Source organism: Centropristis striata, chromosome 14, assembly GCF_030273125.1.
Source record: "Centropristis striata isolate RG_2023a ecotype Rhode Island chromosome 14, C.striata_1.0, whole genome shotgun sequence".
Lineage (NCBI taxonomy): Eukaryota > Metazoa > Chordata > Actinopteri > Perciformes > Serranidae > Centropristis > Centropristis striata.
The window spans coordinates 29008650-29026110 of record NC_081530.1 but is presented as its reverse complement, the minus strand read 5'-3'; the positions used below and the strand labels follow the sequence as shown (position 1 = coordinate 29026110).

General features: G+C 39.6%; 1 protein-coding gene across 2 annotated transcripts in view; it reads right to left on the bottom strand.

The window, feature by feature from the left end:
• Positions 1 to 17461, bottom strand: part of ctnnal1 (catenin (cadherin-associated protein), alpha-like 1) — a 63348-nt gene that overhangs the window by 3927 nt on the left and 41960 nt on the right. The window contains exons 3-16 of one of the 2 annotated variants that reach the window (XM_059349579.1): positions 16762 to 16949; positions 15875 to 15994; positions 14402 to 14491; positions 13967 to 14137; positions 12502 to 12702; positions 10161 to 10247; positions 9707 to 9865; positions 7586 to 7678; positions 5696 to 5846; positions 4661 to 4698; positions 4522 to 4572; positions 3355 to 3509; positions 2440 to 2488; positions 1823 to 1879 (exon numbers count right to left, since the gene is read on the bottom strand). In XM_059349579.1, coding sequence (XP_059205562.1) covers positions 1823 to 1879; positions 2440 to 2488; positions 3355 to 3509; positions 4522 to 4572; positions 4661 to 4698; positions 5696 to 5846; positions 7586 to 7678; positions 9707 to 9865; positions 10161 to 10247; positions 12502 to 12702; positions 13967 to 14137; positions 14402 to 14491; positions 15875 to 15994; positions 16762 to 16949 — 1610 coding nt within the window. The remainder of the gene's footprint in view (positions 1 to 1822; positions 1880 to 2439; positions 2489 to 3354; positions 3510 to 4521; positions 4573 to 4660; positions 4699 to 5695; positions 5847 to 7585; positions 7679 to 9706; positions 9866 to 10160; positions 10248 to 12501; positions 12703 to 13966; positions 14138 to 14401; positions 14492 to 15874; positions 15995 to 16761; positions 16950 to 17461) is intronic. The other variant, XM_059349580.1, reaches the window with a different exon arrangement.

Sequence of the window (17461 nt, the reverse complement as noted above, 5' to 3'; positions counted from 1 at the left end):
GCACTGCTCATGACTGACAAGAGTACACAAAACCTCTTAAACTTTAATTACAAATGCTCAAGCTAATTTGCATAACTAGCCTCATAGTTTGAATGAGGGCAACGCAGGTGTGCTACAAGTGTGTTTGGCGCCAAAGAACTATGGGAGTGGAGGGTGAGACAGAGGGACTCCATTAGCACCAGTTTGTTTGATGTAATTAATCAGAAAGCGTGAGGCAAGTTGAAGAGCCGAGCCTCCTGATTATCAATTAGTCCTGGGCGGTTGCAGTTAACTCCCCTCACCCTCGTCCCCTTCCACACATGTGCACAAACATACACACCTGTGGACGCAGCAGTGACAAATGGCGGTCGTTAATAGCTGTCAAAAAGAGCCATTTAATTACACTTGGAGGACCTGGGGAAGAAGTTGGTGGAGGGCAAGGGGAAGGAAGGCACAGAGGCTACGTTTGTTTGTTGGATCTCAACTCAGAGAGGGGAAAGAGGGATGGTGAGAGTGTGTGACAGCCTTAATTTCCTGCTCTCGCTATGTGATTTATAAGGCGGATCCGGCACCGTGGCATGCAGGAATGGGTGATATGGGTGTGTATGTGTGTGTGTGTGAGGTGTAATGTGGGTGGGGGCACAGGTGCCAGTGTGTGTATGCATACAGATGTGAAAGCCACTGAGCCTATGCAAAAGAAAATAAAGTGTTTACTTTTCTCTTTGCCTTAATTTTTTTCTGTTACAGTGACTTTCTGACTGATACATCCCAGTGGAGGATTTTTAAATCAGATCTCAAAAAATGGCAGTTAAAAAAATTGTAGAACTATTAATTGTCTGTTTTTATTATTTGCTTTGTTTTTTAGTCTGATGTCATTCTTGCCTGACACCCTTATTTCAATCTGCCATCTTATATGGCCATCCACCCATCCATCCATCCATCCACCATCCATCCATCCACCATCCATCCATCCATCCACCCATCCATCCATCCATCCACCATCCATCCATCCATCCATCCATCCACCCACACATCCATCCATCCATCCATCCATCCATCCATCCACCCACCCACCCACCATCCATCCATCCACCCACACATCCATCCACCCACCCATCCATCCATCCATCCATCCACCCACCCACCCACCCACCCATCCATCCATCCATCCATCCATCCATCCATCCATCCATCCATCCATCCATCCATCCACCATCCATCCATCCATCCATCCATCCATCCATCCATCCATCCATCCATCCATCCATCCATCCAGCGAATGAAGTACATTCTGTGTGCCAAAACAAATATTTCTTGGTTTTAAAGTTGGGGTAGGCAGTTTTCTGAGGAAAAAAAAGCATTTTGGAATCACATTTTTTTCTGATTGATTTTCCAAGATTGATTCAGGCTTTTTACCATCTAAAGGGACGTGCATGTGCATTAGTTGAACCAATAGGAACGCCCTCTCTCTGAAATGACCTGTGATTAGCCAAAGACTCCCATCATGAGCTGGATTTTATTAAGCTTGAAAACAGAGTTAAGCTGTTTTTTCTAAGATCACTCAAATTATAATAGGCTTAAAGGTCATTATGGAATTTTTGCTCAGTGACACAAAAAGAAGTGCTGACCCCAGCTTCAATCTTCTACTGTACTCATTTTACTGCTCCTTGCTGTATGCAAAAATGTCAAAGTACAAAGACTTTTATATAACACACATTAGATTTCTTTTTCTAGAGTGCTTAGCTTGCAAAAAATATTTGGAAATGGTTTTATGTGAGCACATCCTGATTTGGTATTTAGCTTTGTGTGTGTGCGGAGAGAGATTTACTGCGTTAGCATATACCTGAGTGGAAAAAGTGCGGAGGGATGAGCACAGCTGGAGCCCCTCTTCAGAGAGAACCTGAAGAAAAAAAAGACAAATCAAAAACTGTACACAAATACACGCAGAACTATAATTCTCTTAACTTCTCTTCCACCAGGAAGCCGGAGTCGGTAAATATTATGAGATTTTACTTTTTCTCGGCTCTTCTTATCAGCATGCCTTCCCTTCTCTTTCCCCTCTCGTTCCTCTTTTTCTCTTATCTCCCTCGCTCACGCCAAATGGAATAAATCCTGGCTGACATTTTGGGCCCTAATTCTACAAATTACTGCACATTATTGGAAATGATCCCAATTCAATAGAAACTTGTTTGTTACCACCTCGTGCGTCCGATGTGGCCGGGAACACACAGCGATATATTTCCATCATAATAATAAGTCCTACTAGTCGTACCCTATCAGATGCCAGAGGGAAGTGAATGAAAGGATGCTGGCATTTACTAATCTATTGATCTGCCAGCCACGGCATGTCTTTGGTGTAATGAAACAACAGATGCATTCATTTGCAACTTCGATAAAAGGGGAGGAAAAGAGAACAGAAGGTGGGGAGAAGTGGAGATTAGCGGATATGGATGCACATACCTCAGCTTGATGAAAAAGATCTAGTGTTGTTTTCAGCAGCCCCTCCCCTCTAGGGAATCAATATGGGAAACGCAGAAAATGAGGAAAGGAAACATGGATGAGAGAGAGGGATGAGGAGAAAATACATCCACAGCAATCAAGAAAAACTGTGACTAAGATGAATCAATGTTATTGACAGAATGAGTCATAGGCAAGTCAACTTTAGCTTCTAACTATGCCTGGTGAATATCGGTTGCTCGAGAATCTTATTAACAGTAAGCCTCTAAAGAGATTCATGTGGATGTTTAACCCTTTATCAGGCAAAGAACTATATTTGGTAACTTCAGGTAATATTTCGAGAAAAAAGTTGCAAATTTACTAGATTAAAGTGGCAAATCTACAAGAAAAAAGTCACAGATTTCACAGATTTAAAGTGGCAAATCTGCGCCAGAAAGTCAGATTATCAGATTATCAGATTTACGAAAAGAAAAGTGGGAAAAAAGCAACTTTTTTCTCCCAGATTCACCACTTTAAATCTCATAAATCTACGCATTTTTTTCTCGAAGATTTGCCATTTTAATCTCGTAAACTTTTTTCTCAAAATATTATTTTCGTATGTTTTTTTTAAACATTCAGGCAGTATGTAATATCCTCCAATATTCTCTAGGGTTGAAATTTGGAATTTGCAAGTATTTCAATAAGTGCCCTATTAAGGGTTAAAGTGGTGAATCTGGGAGAAAAAAAATGCTTTTTTCCCCACTTTAAATCTCGACTTTTTTCTCGCAGATTTGCCACTTTAATCTAGTACATTTGCAACTTTTTTCTCAAAATATTACCTGAAGTTACAAAATATAGTTCTTTGCCTGATAAAGGGTTAAGAGGCTTTACAGTATTGAGCTCTGAAATGAATGGAACAGATTGATCATGCTTGCTCACCTGGTGAACAGGTACATGTTGTAGGCCATACTGGCCAGGCTCTGGCTCTGTCGGACGATGTCGTGCTCCTGCTCCTCCCATTTCTCCACCTCGGTGTCCACGTCCGACGACAGCAGACGGAGCTCCAGACCCAGCTTGGCCATGCTCGTCTGCTCCTGCACGTACACAGAAAACAAACAGTTCTATACAGGAAAGTAGAGCCCAACAGATATATCGGTTCACAGATATTATCGGCCGATACTGCAATATCAGTCAGTAAATATCAGCATCAGTGTTTATGCTGTCCGATATGTGGCGTTATAAAAACATTTTCATACAATATACACGGACACCCATGAAGTTGGAATCATTTTGTTTTCAGACACAGACTCAGAAAAGATTGATTGATAAAGTTTTGAGAAGATATACACTTTATCTGTCAATAATAAATCACCTTGTCATAAATCATTTAATGGAAAGAGTTAAAAAATATTCTATTCCAACTTTATGGGCAATCATGTATAATGCAGAAAATGTTGCTTGGTGTCATTTAGAAATGTAATCCTTTTTTTTGTTTATTTAGCTATTTATTCTTTTCCTATTTATTCTTTATTTTCTCAGTTATCATTTATATAATTGGCTGACAATGTAATACGTTGTTTGTATAATGTATAACAATGTTAAATATTATTTAATAAAAAGTGAGAAAGTTGCTCTCTGGGTACATTTGGTGTGGTGAAAAATCGGAGCAAAATCCAAATAAAAAGGTCTTTTTATTACAGCTCAAAAAAAATTGTGAATTGGCCACCATATCGGTTATCGATGAAGTTTCCCCTCTAAAATCAGTATTGGCATCAGTCTCAAAATGTCCTTATAGGTTGGGGCTCTACGGGAAAGACTGAAAAATGATGGATGTTAGAAATGTACATTAGCAAATAGGGTTATTTTCCTTTGTTTACACCATAATAAGTTCCATAATCAGCATAATCCCGCTTCCTGTGATGGTACAGCATGTCAAAAAACTACCAGCCCGGCAAAAATGGCAGCCTATTAGCATACCAACACCATCAATTCCTCAAACAAGTGACAAAGTTTTCCTGGAGATGAATATACTGCTGTCAGACCAGGGTACAAGACGTGCCGTGATGCATTGTGCTGAAAGCCAGAGGAGTTTATGGAGTACGCTACCTCTGCATCCAACTTGACAGCCTTGGCAGTCTTCAAGTTAGCTGAGTGTTTCTGTTGGAAAAGAGAGTGGCATTAATCAGAGGATTACAAACCATGGGATCGTTGGAATATTCATGAGGATGGATGGTGTGATACTCACCCCGGGTCTGGGAAGTGACAAATAAGGTCTTTTGTCTCCTAGGAGAAGAGAGTTATTGTGATCATCTGAACACAGAATAACAAGTAAAAAAACAGAAACCTAAAATAATCATGTTTTATTTCTCTGTGTGTAGATACTAACCCAGACAATTAGGCTGGCAATTATGGTTATTCAGTAATTACGGTGCTGAAATTGTTTTGCTTTTATCACTGTCCACCCTTGACACATTTTTATCTTTCATCATAAACACGAGCAGCGTGGTTCCTTTCAAGCGACTACAGCAGGGACGATAAACTCAAGATTAGGAGAAAATAATAAAAGCAAATCTCTCCACAGTGTCAATACAACACTTTCACAAACATTTTGGCTTCGTGGTAATACAAGTGTGTGATGGATGCGATCCTTTCAACCTGCTGAGCTGCACTTCAAAATATTTACTACGTTTTATGTGAAAGTCACATTCATGAGGGCAACTATGGCTTGGAAATATGCCAAAACATCTTTCCCCTGTCTTTGAAATTTCTCAGGCTTACAGTGTGTGAAACACAGGCAAATACTATAGTAGATGCAAATCCACACACAGTTGAAGAGGAAAGTCAGTGAGGATACAAACAGCTGATTTGTAAGATATGATTTGGACACTTCAGGTCCAATAATGACTGGAGAGAGGGAGAACAGAGGAGGGATGAATGCACGGGTGTCTAATGGCACTGACGTCGCTCTTTTTGCAAAATGCTTCCCACAGTCTATGATGATTAATTTTTCAAAGGTATGTGCTTGCACGCTGCTTGCTTTGCTTCCACTTCATTAAGGCTATTGAAGTGTTCAGGGGCAAAATGATTCACCAAGGTTTTATCACAGAATTTCATTCTTTCAGGCTAAAATGCCACTGACAGCACATTTTGCCTATACTCGCTACTGCTTCTGACTCTTCCTGGAAAAAAAAAAATCTCTGATCCTCATGTTATGTGCTGACCCACCCAAATGCACTCAAGTGCCCATTAACTGAAAAAATAAACCACAAAAAAACCGAACCTCGCCTGCCTTCAAAGACGTCGTTGATCTCTCTCAGCAGCAGGGCCATGTCGCACAGCTGGGACTCCCAGGCCTCGCAGAACACCTCCAGGTTCTCCTTAGCGATCTTACTGGACGGGTGGAGGGCCAGCGTCTGGGCTGCCGAGATGATCTGAGCAGAATGGGAAATGTACTATTTAAATTAAGTTGGTGAAGTAAAAGACAGAGGAAGAAAATGTGGTGTGATTTTTGTCCACAACTGGGAAACTCACTGTGGTGATTTATCAATTTAAATGATATGTCTCCCAATTAAAACATAACAAACGGGAGCATGGTGACATCAAAAATCAAGAAAATTCCAATTGGTGCACCTCTAATACAAATTATAATGAAATAATACTTATAATAAAATATGTCCCTGCAACTCTACGGCCAAAAGTAATAGAGTGGAATTATTACAACTCCAAATATGTATGTATATATATATATATATATATATATATATATATATATATATATACATATATATAATTATATTAATAATTAATTATAAATATATATAATATATATAATATAATATAATATATATATAATATTATATTATATATATATAGAAAAAATGCATTATATTATATTATATATATATATATATATATATAGAAAAAATGCATAGATTTATGAGATTTAAAGTGGTGAATCTGGGAGAAAAAAGTTGCTTTTCCCCCACTTTTTTCTCGTAAATCTGTGACTTTTTACGCACAGATTTGCCACTTTAAATCTCTTAAATCTGCAACTTTTTTTCTTATAGATTTGCCACTTTAATCTAGTAAATTTGCAACTTTTTTCTCGAAATATTACCTGAAGTTACCAAATATAGTTCTTTGCCTGATAAAGGGTTAAGGCTTTATCATCAACCTTCTGTTGTACAAAATAAAATGATTATGGTTGATAAGTATGGGGCTCCCCAGTGGAACACTAGAAGACCTCATACCACTAAGGCTTAGTCCCTGTAAGCAGGAGGCCCTGGTTCGAATCTGGCTAGGAGGCTTTTCTGCCCCCCATGTCTCCCTCATTCACTCTGTATCTCTCACTAGCAAAATAAAGCTGCTGCATGACACATCATATGTTTAACCGAGCTCAAGCTTCCAATGTGTCTGAAACACATTTAAGTTTATAATAAACACATTTAAGAATTTATAATATCTGCAATCAAGTCTGGTTTACATCTACATTCAACAAATTAAACACACACACGCACACGCACGCACGCACGCACGCACACACACACACACACACACACACACACACACACACACACACACACACACACACACACACTACACCCATCCCCTACAGTGTAGTATTTAATAGCCAATTACCCTCTGGGCCACCCCTCTATTACTTTGGGCAGACACAGAGACATATCACCACCGCCAACAAATACCGCAGCGTTATTGATTGGTTGACCTTTGAACTTAGGAGTGGAGTCATTACTGCAGAGTCATGCGGGGCCTGACATTCGCACTGCAGGACAGGAACATTCTACATTGCTGGATAATTACTGGCATGGATGGTTTCCAAGAGCAAACATAATTAGATCTGGGATAAGGGGACTAGGTGGACAGCATGTTCTCAGGTGTAGGAGGTAGACTGAGGTAATTTGTCTATTTTCCCTCCCCACTGAGTCTAAGTAGAATATTACTCAGGTTTGATTTTATTCCCAGACTACTGTGCGACTGCTTTGACTCCACTGACATGCAATAAAAGTGTTGAATGGAATCAATTAGGGTCAACCTGTGCGTCTTTCTCAGCTGATCCTGTCTCCTGCGTTTGCTGCCAGTCAACAGGGTATATTATCAAACTAACTAAAACAAAAACACATGAAGGAAATGTTTGGAGGGTTAATGTTACCTGTGGACCAATGACATGGAAGGTCTCCTCAGCGTGTATGCAGGTAATCTCCAGAGGCTCCGTCCCCGATACATGGCACAGCAGCCGACACGTCTGAACCACAGACACAGACGGAAAAAATTATTGCCTACAACAGCGGTTCCCAAACGTTTTTAGCTGCGCACCCCCTTCTATGTCCCAACCGTGTTGACGCACCCCCAATCCCCCACACCTTCAAAAAACCCAAAATGCAATAAGCTTTATTATAGCCATATTAAAGGCGGCATGTTTAATCATGCTCAAATGAGAACACAAATAATAATTAAATAATCACCATCACAACAATGCGGTCTCGCATTTGAATTAACCTGAACACAGTTTCAATAAAATGCAACAAAGTTATGCGCAAGCTTACACTTTTAAGAGCAAAGAGGATGATGACAGGCTCAGGATCAGAGGCACAAAGCACATAAGTTGGGGAAAATGTTATAATATTTTGAGCCGTGTTGAACAAAAATTGAAGCAAGTTTAAATGAGCGTGGAGCTAAACAACCCGTCATCATAACACAAGTGCATTTTGAATAGCCTGCATTTGTTTATTAATTAATATTACAGTTTTTGATTTTACATTTTACTAAGGAAATGTTTATTTACACTTCTTTATTGTGTGGGGTAAAAAATTTAATTGTGTAATTATCAGACCGCCATTACATTTTTCATCTCGCGCACCCCCAGGGGTACACGCACCACACTTTGGGAATCCCTGGCCTAGAAGATTATCTGAGGTACTGCAGAAAGTGGACACATGTTCAGATTTGCTGTATATACTACCATATTAAAGTGTATTTAGGAATTATAGGTTTTTTTCTATGACACCCATGTCTATAATGCATCATAAACATACTCTAAGCACTGAATAATTGTAATTATAAGGACTTATAATGGAATTATAAGGAAAATATTTATAATGCTTCGCAGCAATAATTGTAACACATAAGCCTTTTTAGAATGACTTACAAGGTCAAGTATCAAAATATTTCATGCTGGTCAATTCCAGATATTGTTATTGCAAAGATTATAATGAAACGGCTCTAGATTATAAAGCATTATGAGTATGTTTACAAGTGGTGGAAGAGGTATTCAGATTCTTTGTTTAAATAAAAGCACTAAACCTATACTGTGAAATTACTCCACAATAAATAAAAGTACTGCATTTAAAACTCACTTAAGTAAAAGTACAAAAGTATCAGCATCAAAATGTACTTAAAGTAACAAAAATAAAAGTACTCATTATGTACAATGGCCCCACTCAGACTGCTGTATAATTGGAATTATCATTTTTTTATGCATTTATGTAAGCAGCAGGGTAGGCAGGGCTCATTTTACCTAATTAATATACTTTTATGTGGTTGAATATATAAACATACATAATCATTTTAAATTGATTGTATTTTTTGAGGTTCAATCTTAACCTGAAAAGTAACTAAAGCTGGCAGCTAAATGTAGTGGAGTAAAAAGTACAATATTTACCTCTAAAATGTATCATACTTAAGTACAGCACTTGAGTAAATGTACATAGTTACATTCCAACACTGGATACAGCCATGTTAACTGCATAAAAACCTAAAGAAATGGATAGATTTTTGTTTATGGTTTCAGCATGAAAGAAAGCAATCTTCTTCTTTTTTTCTTTTTTTGTGTGTGCATGGATAATGAGTGATTCTTAAGGTGTCATTGGTAGGAAAAGGTTTCACACAGCAACAATTTTCTTTGTACTTTTTTGTAAATGATTCTCCAGAAAATCTTATTATTCTTCAAAAAGAGTGCCTTGCTCTTGCACAATGTCTTTTGAAACCATACTGTGCGTTCTGTTTGTTATGGCCACTGACAAAGACATGACAAAGCTTGCATGGCATTTTTCTGCTCACTGTTTGCATAACAAAGCCACATGTTGACTTTTATTTGGTTGAAGATTAGAGGTGGAGTCTATAATTTCATTCATTGTGAGCCGTTGTGTTTGCTTGCACAGCAATTTCAGTGTATTTATATCAAGCTTGCAACTTGACAAACAAGTCAAAATTGAAACTACCTGCTGAACTACAACTAAACCTCCGCAGCCTCCTAGCTCCCGCCCCCACCTACCTCCACCAGCTGCTCCTTCTGCTCGGTGAGCGTGCGTGAATACTCCGCCACTGCCTCCAGGTTTCCCTCGGCGCCCGCCGCTTTGAGAGCCCGTAGAGGCAACTGCTCCCCGTGAACTTTGAGCAAGTCGGAGGCACGACAGACTGCCACCTTATGGAGCTGGAGGAGGAATCACAGATTAAACCGCAGAATGAGAAGGAGAGGGTTGCTGGAGAAAACACAAGAGGAAGAGAGATAAGTGGGAGGTAGATGAGAAAGAAAAAAAAAGAAGAAGGAGAAGAGGAGCAGAGGTGACACAATGACACGGTCGAGTTGACAGAGAGACGACAGGTAAGCTGATGAGTGATGGGAAAAAGGGAAGTGGGGAACCAGCTACAACACCTAGTGAGAGACGTGCTAGTCGTGTCTCTCTCTCTCATCTACTCAGACTCAGAGGAGACAGACTGCTGCTCACCTCACGTCTGAGGTCACTGACGCTCTGGCATGTCTTCAGGATGGCTACCTCCATGTCCTCCGTAGCTTCTTTGGCATGGACAGACTGCTGCTCCGGTGAGACAGACAAAGGGGAATACAACATGAGAGCCAACAAGGTTTCACACACAAACCTACATTGTTATCTGGAACAATACGGCAATAGATCCCCCCCCATCTCATCTCATACACACCAAGGTTATTATAGTTAACGAAAACTAACGAAATAACAAAAACTAGAATTGAAAAAAGATTTTCGTTAACTGAAATAAAAATAAAAACTAGAGTTTTTTAAAAAACGATAACTAACTGAAACTGTATTGTGAGGTTACAAAACTAACTAAAATTATAGTGAAAATGTCCTTAGTTTTCGTTTTTGTCCACTTTTTTCATTCATAATTCAGAGTTTCTATTTGAACATGCAACACATGGTGAATATGTTTACTGAGACTGGGATGTCTACACTAGAACCAAAATTAAAAAGAGTTAATAACCTTATTGGGGCTGAGATGAATAAACCAAAGGAAATAAAGGCAAAATTTATTATGACCACTTTGAATCTCGCACCCAACACATAGCCCATTACAAAATAACTAAAACTAACACTAAAACTAATAAAAACTAAACTAAAACTAAGCATTTTCAAAAAATAAAAACTAAACTAAAACTAGAAAACTCACTCTAAAAACTAACTAAAACTAACTGAATTTGAAAACAAAAATTCACAACGAAATTAAAACTAAAACTAATGAAAAATCCAAAACTATTATAACCTTGATACACACACATGATTGCACTATTGCACTTAAGGACTTGGACTTTTTAAAACATTGTTACTTAGAGATATACAGTACAGGCCAAAAGTTTGGTCACACACCTTCTCATTCAATGCGTTTTTCTTTATTTTCATGACTATTTACATTGTAGATTCTCACTGAAGGCATCAAAACTATGAATAAACACATGGAATTATGTACTTAACAAAAACGTGTGAAATAACTGAAAACATGTCTTGTATTTTAGATTCCTCAAAGTAACCACCCTTTGCTTACTAGAATATAAGACATGTTTTCAGTTATTTCACACTTTTTTGTTAAGTACATAATTCCACATGTGTTCATTAATAGTTTTGATGAATCTACAATGTAAATAGTCATGAAAATAAAGGAAACGCATTGAATGAGAAGATGTGTCCAAACTTTTGGCCTGTACTGTATATTTTATTTATACATATATTGCTGACACCGTTGATAATGTTGATAATGTTGTGTTTTTGTTTTAAGTATTTTTCTCATATTGATATTAATATCAATATTTTGAACTGTGCAACTGGAGGAGGACTGCTCCAAACAAAATTTCGTTGTCTTGTACAATGACAATAAAGTTATATTCTATTCTAGATAGGAACTGGGTAAGGAGATTAACTTTTTAATAGCGTGGTTTATGACTTTCCAAATACATTTGTAACCTCTGCAACAGTTAAGCATTTCAGCATGCAATTTGAGTAATCAAACACAAACACAACAATTTACTTAACTGAACAAATAATTTTTACATTTAATACTTTTAGACCCATAAGTCCTCTATATTCTACTAAAGTTTCTACAACAAAACTCAAGACCTGAAGTACAGATAAATATGTGCAGATTCAGACGTGTTCTGCAATTTCAAAACATTGCAGCATTTTCTGGTCTTTTCAATTCACCATATGGCCTTCAGTTGCATAAGCTAGGTGAGGCGCTACTGCACAATTATGTGGCAAGAGTTTCTCTGTGTACTCTGAACACACCGAAGACAGTTTACAATGAGAATCTGCGACATAATGACTTGTGTTTCATGAGTCCATCAATTTTGAGGCCAAGGAGACTCTGCTGAATGGCAGCAAGACACGGAACACAACGTGATGTTTTGCTCTTGGCTGAATGAGCCTTCGTAAAAAAATAAATAAAAAAAGGTCATTCAGGTGGGTGATTATGCTCTGTTGTTCCAGGAGGAGTGCATGAAAAGAGAGTGAGTAGGGGAGAAGAATGACTGAGTGAGCCTGGGAGGGAGCGTTAATGTGCGTGGGTGTGTGTAGCATGCTGTGTGTGCGCTGAATAGACACATTAAATGCTAAAAAAATTTTTATATCCCTCCCAATCAGTAATCCAAGCAACATCTTGAAAAGCTGATTTGCATCTTATTATCACACTTTTATTTTACAAGTTTCTTACAGAAGAGGCACTTATTAATATTCTTCATATGGTAGCATATGTTTTTATGAATATTCTTGTACTGTAGGTGTAGGTGCATCTGTGCAAGTGTGCTCGTTTGTGCCAACATACCGCCTCAACCCAGGCGTGCACCAGCTGCTGGGTGTCCTGGCGCGCCAGCTGGCACAGACCGAGGATGGCCTGCCGCTGCTCGTGGCTGGTGTAGGCCGAGTCAGTGAAGTCCTCCGTCCGCTCCACCAGCGCCTCCAGCTGGCTGTCCATGCTCTGGGGGGGGAAGGAGTACAGGTTCTCCCGCAGGCACTCCACGCTGGACTGCAGAAGAGGAGGAGGGTTGGGAATTAGGGCTGCGAGCTGAAGGATTTAGAGCAGGGGTCTCAAACTCAAATTACCTGGGGGCCGCTGGAGGCAGTATCAAAATGACCCAAAAAAAGGACACAAAATTACTAAAAAAAAGACACAAAATGAAAGAAAAAAACAAAATGACTTAAAAAGACACAAAATGACCCCAAAAAAGACACTAAATTACTAAGAAAAGACACAAAATTATTAGAAAAAGACACAAAATTTCTAGAAAAAAAAGACACAAAATTACAAAAAAAAAAAGACACAAAATTACATTACATAACATTTCCACTTTTTCCAGTAAAAACAATACAGCAGATAATAAATGGACCTTCCACACACAACACGGTAAAGTGCCATTCATATAAAACTCACATTAAACTTTCATATCAAGGTGAGGGCCACAAAACATCGTCACGAGGGCCGCAATTGGCCTGCGGGCCGCGACTTTGAGGCGCCTGATTTAGAGGTTTGCTTTAACACATACATGAGTTTTACTAACCAGTGTCCTGAGGGTGAAAAACATAATATATTGTTGTCTCATTATCCTTACTCACTTGACCTCGTCATTAAATCACAAGGATTGCGGGGTATGTGTTTAGCCTTGGGGCATCAAAGGTGCACAAAAACAGCGTCTCAAGCACACAAACATGAAAGCTAATGCATTTTCTTTTTTACAACAAAGTTTTTAAAAATGAGTAACATCTCTGCCTCTGTGTCCTAAGATGACAGGTTTATATAAGCTTTTAGTTAAACTCTGCCATTAGGAGCTATGAAGCCATTTATTAAAAGCAATACGCATCCCTGGGCCCTTTCATTAAAATACTTTCTTCTCCTTTCATCTCAATGGAAAAGACCCCTTCAAAACATTTTTTTGTTGTTGTTGTTTTTCTTTCATTTGTCAGCGCACAAGCAGGAGGGAGAGGATTAGTCATAGTGATGTAGGTTTACGGTGATTCACACAACCTTAGTATCCAAATCATAAAATAGATAGGTTTGGTCCTACATATTGATTCCGTGATTTGAACAGTAAATGCTTAAATGTTAATGCTGCCACCATGAATCAACACTCCCACAGCGCCCTGGTCTTTCTTTTAATATGAACAGATTATGTGACTGCCATTAAAGTGATTTTTAAACTAAAAAAAAACTTGTTCAGCATGATGTTTCACCCACGAGAGGATCAGTACTTAACTTCACGGACACCTTGACAAAGGCCACTTTCTGATCCTACCTTGAAGTCCTTGATGCCATTATAGATGCTGGCAGGAAGGATCTTGTTCTCCCCGCAGCTCCGCGCCTCGGTGACTATCTCGATGACCTGCTCCAGGGCACAGCGCATCCGGTGGAACACGGCGTCCTTGTTGATCCGCGCCGACTCACAATCTGGGTGCCTCAGGCAAGTCTTTGGAAGGAATTTGATGTAAAATGTCAAAGCTCGTGCCCTCCTCTGCTCTTGTCAACTCCTGCCTTTTTTTTTTCATCTTTTACAACCACGATTATTCACTCCTTGTATTTTTTTTTTTTAATTTGAAGTTGAGTTTTGAGTTCAACCATTGATCGCAGCACTTGAGAAGCCTTGAAACTAAAAAAAAACTTGAGTAAGCCTTAAATCTGAACATAAGCCGAACATAATTCATAACCCTTGCTCAGAGTGTTGGCCGGTTACCTTGGAGGCTGTGAGGAGCATCATGGTGCATTTCTCCAGCACAGCTCTGGCTGCTGCCATCCGTGCTTTCTTCTTCTCATCCTTCAAGTCCTACAGCGCGCACACACACACACACACACACACACACACACACACGGTAATGGGTGGCTTTACTTCAGTTGCAACTTCTAAAGAACTCTCTGGGTGTCCGAGGGACACGAAGCATCAAAAATATGCAACAAATCTCTTTCATGCTGGTATGAAGGGACACACAAATGCGACACAGATTCTTTTCACATGAAACTTCCTAGGTTAATTGTCTCCTAATAAAAAGAGATGCTACCAGATTAATAAAAAAAATACAGCATGTATGACCTGCTCCACCCCCTGCATGTATTCCAAACAGAAATATACAGCTTGAATGAGGTATTTTGCGATTTAGAAAAAAGGCAGCTGAATCAACTCTTCTTCCATTACTTTGCTTTAGATTACAAAGACGATGTGATTATCTGTCATTATTTTTGCCTCTGTGCTCATCTGGCTTCAATAGACGAAGATGGTAGATTTTCTAAAGGAGCTGTGTACGTGCATGAAAACGCATGAGTGGGAGTGAATACGCCTAAAAAAAAAAGAGAAAGAAAACAGGGTGGCAAATGAGGAAAGGGAGCATTAGCTGGGTGTGCTGGGGAGAGACATGATGTGTGTTTCAAAACACGTGCCCTGGAGAAATTGAGAAAGAAGGATGGTCGATCCTCTCTCCCTGTCTAGATATCGCAGCCGGTGCACTTTACATCAGCTTCTGCAGGCAAAGCGCTTTAGCAGCAGAGGCTGAATGTATGCATCAAAGAAGGATTAGCAGTCTTTGACAGAACAAAGTTTGAACCCTCAGTTGCACTGTTTCTCTAAAACTTTAAGCAAAACTTTTGTTTTGCAAATGTGCTATACCATAAGCTCCTATACTGCAGAGAGAATGCATCGCTGGAGGCAAAGGTTACTTTATATCACCACTGAATCGTGATGAGTTTAAAGAGTATGAGTCATAACTGACCGGCACATTTCTTTTTTGGATTGACCTGGATTAGAAACTAGTAGAAAATAATAAGATACAGAAAGTAATATTTGAAGAAGCCTGGAGAAACCTTGTTACTTCATTGTTTGCTTTTTTGGGAAGAGTAAATATTTGATGTTTGAATTATTGATTTGTTCTGAGTTTGCTTGCACATTCATAGTGGAAGCGCTGCAGGTTTCAAAGTCTAATTCCAACACCTGCTTGCTCAATCAGAATACCATGTTAGAAAACCTCTGCTTGTTAGAGGATACACCGACATAAATAAACAAGTGTTGCAGAAACTAAGAGAAAAATAACTGCATGTTCCTTAACCACACTATATCCATATGCAAGACCACATAGAGATCAATTTAATGAGAATACATTTACGTGTGCTGATGATTTTGACACTCAAAAAAAGAGAGAGTTGTTCACTTGCTACTCACGTTCTGTCTGTCTCCGGTGAGGTGGGCAAACTCCACCATCTCGTTGCCAAACTGGCTGAAAATCTGTACAAATTCCTGGAAGGTGCTGACTCTTTCCAGATGGTCGAGGGTAACTAGGACCTGAGAGGAGTGAAAAGATCAGAGGAGTTCGGTGAACGGCCACATATGGTCTTAAATTTCTTCCAAAAGAAAATGAACTTTCTATCCTTACAAGAAAATCAAGAATAAAAGTTATTGGAATGTATTACTACCTTTTATTTCTGTATTACTCCCTTTTGTGGTATTAATAGCTCAATGTGATGCACTTATATCATGATATCCTGAAATAAAACCAGCTGAACAAGTACTTCCTAACCTGCATTTTAGTTAATAGTAGTCCATGTAGCTGCTAATTTAGCTGCCGAGGGTAGGCTAGCTGGCAGCGCTAACGCAGCAGCTTTTATCCACGGCAGACAAAGAGGAGGAAGAGATGTAATTGTGTTTGCCAGTAATGGAGAACAGGGGGCTGTTGACTGTCTATCCAAACGAGGCTAACCACTCATGATAAGGCCCCCTGTTTCCATTCTTGGCTCAGTCTACAGCTACTTCCATATTACACTGTCTGGCTAAGAGCATAGCCAGGTACGATGGAGAGGGACAGGCTCCTGCTCTGTGTTTTTATGTGATCGCTAAATGTGCTGCTTCCCTCCAATTACCTCCAGAGTACTCCTTCAGAGAGCCAGTGCTTATCTATTAGGACATAAAGGACTCGGGGTGGAGTTTGATACGGTGTGTGTGGCTCACTGTGTGTGTGTGTGCGTGTGTGTGTGTGTGTGAGAGAGAGATCTAAGCAAGAGAGCTCATGCATATCCTTAGAAGTTGTGACATCTCAAATTTGCATGTCTCACCTTGTTGCGTGATGTGATTATCTGTTTGATGACGATGCGGTCAGCCAGGACCAGGACTTTGGTGACTGAAGAGAGGAGCAGGCGGGCAGCCTTCACCATGCCTGTCCGATCACTGAACACTGTGACACGTCCGTCTGACTGGGACGGCAAGGCTGCTCCCACATCTGTCAGCTGGGCTATGGCATCACCTGCAAGAGAGGAGAGAAGGAAACTGAAGGAAAGAGCATAAACGTGCTCAGCTATTATGGTATCTAACATGAGTTCAGATACATGTGTAGGGATGAAACTTTTCCTCTCCTGCTACTGATTCATAAACCTAAACTCTGAAGTGGACATTATAGTTTCCGTGTGCATTAAGTTCCATGTGATATAAATGTTGACACCCTCCCATGTCTGTGAGAGCCTGTGCAGACTGTCCCCCAAAAGGAAGAAGAACAAGAAGAGAATGGATATTTGTTTTGAAGAGTGGCCAGGATAGCCTTTGTTACCCACATCTAATTCATTTGTCTTTAAACGAATAAAGACAGCCAAACTCATTTACTTTCGCCAGACTAATGCTGACCCTGAATAACTCAGAACATGCTGGAGGGTTCACATATCCCATCTGGCCTCAGAGCACCCTGGGATTCCCTCAGAAGAGCTGGAGGACGAGGCTGGCCAGAAAAACCTTTAGGCTAGTTTGGGTCCAGATCTCAGTGGC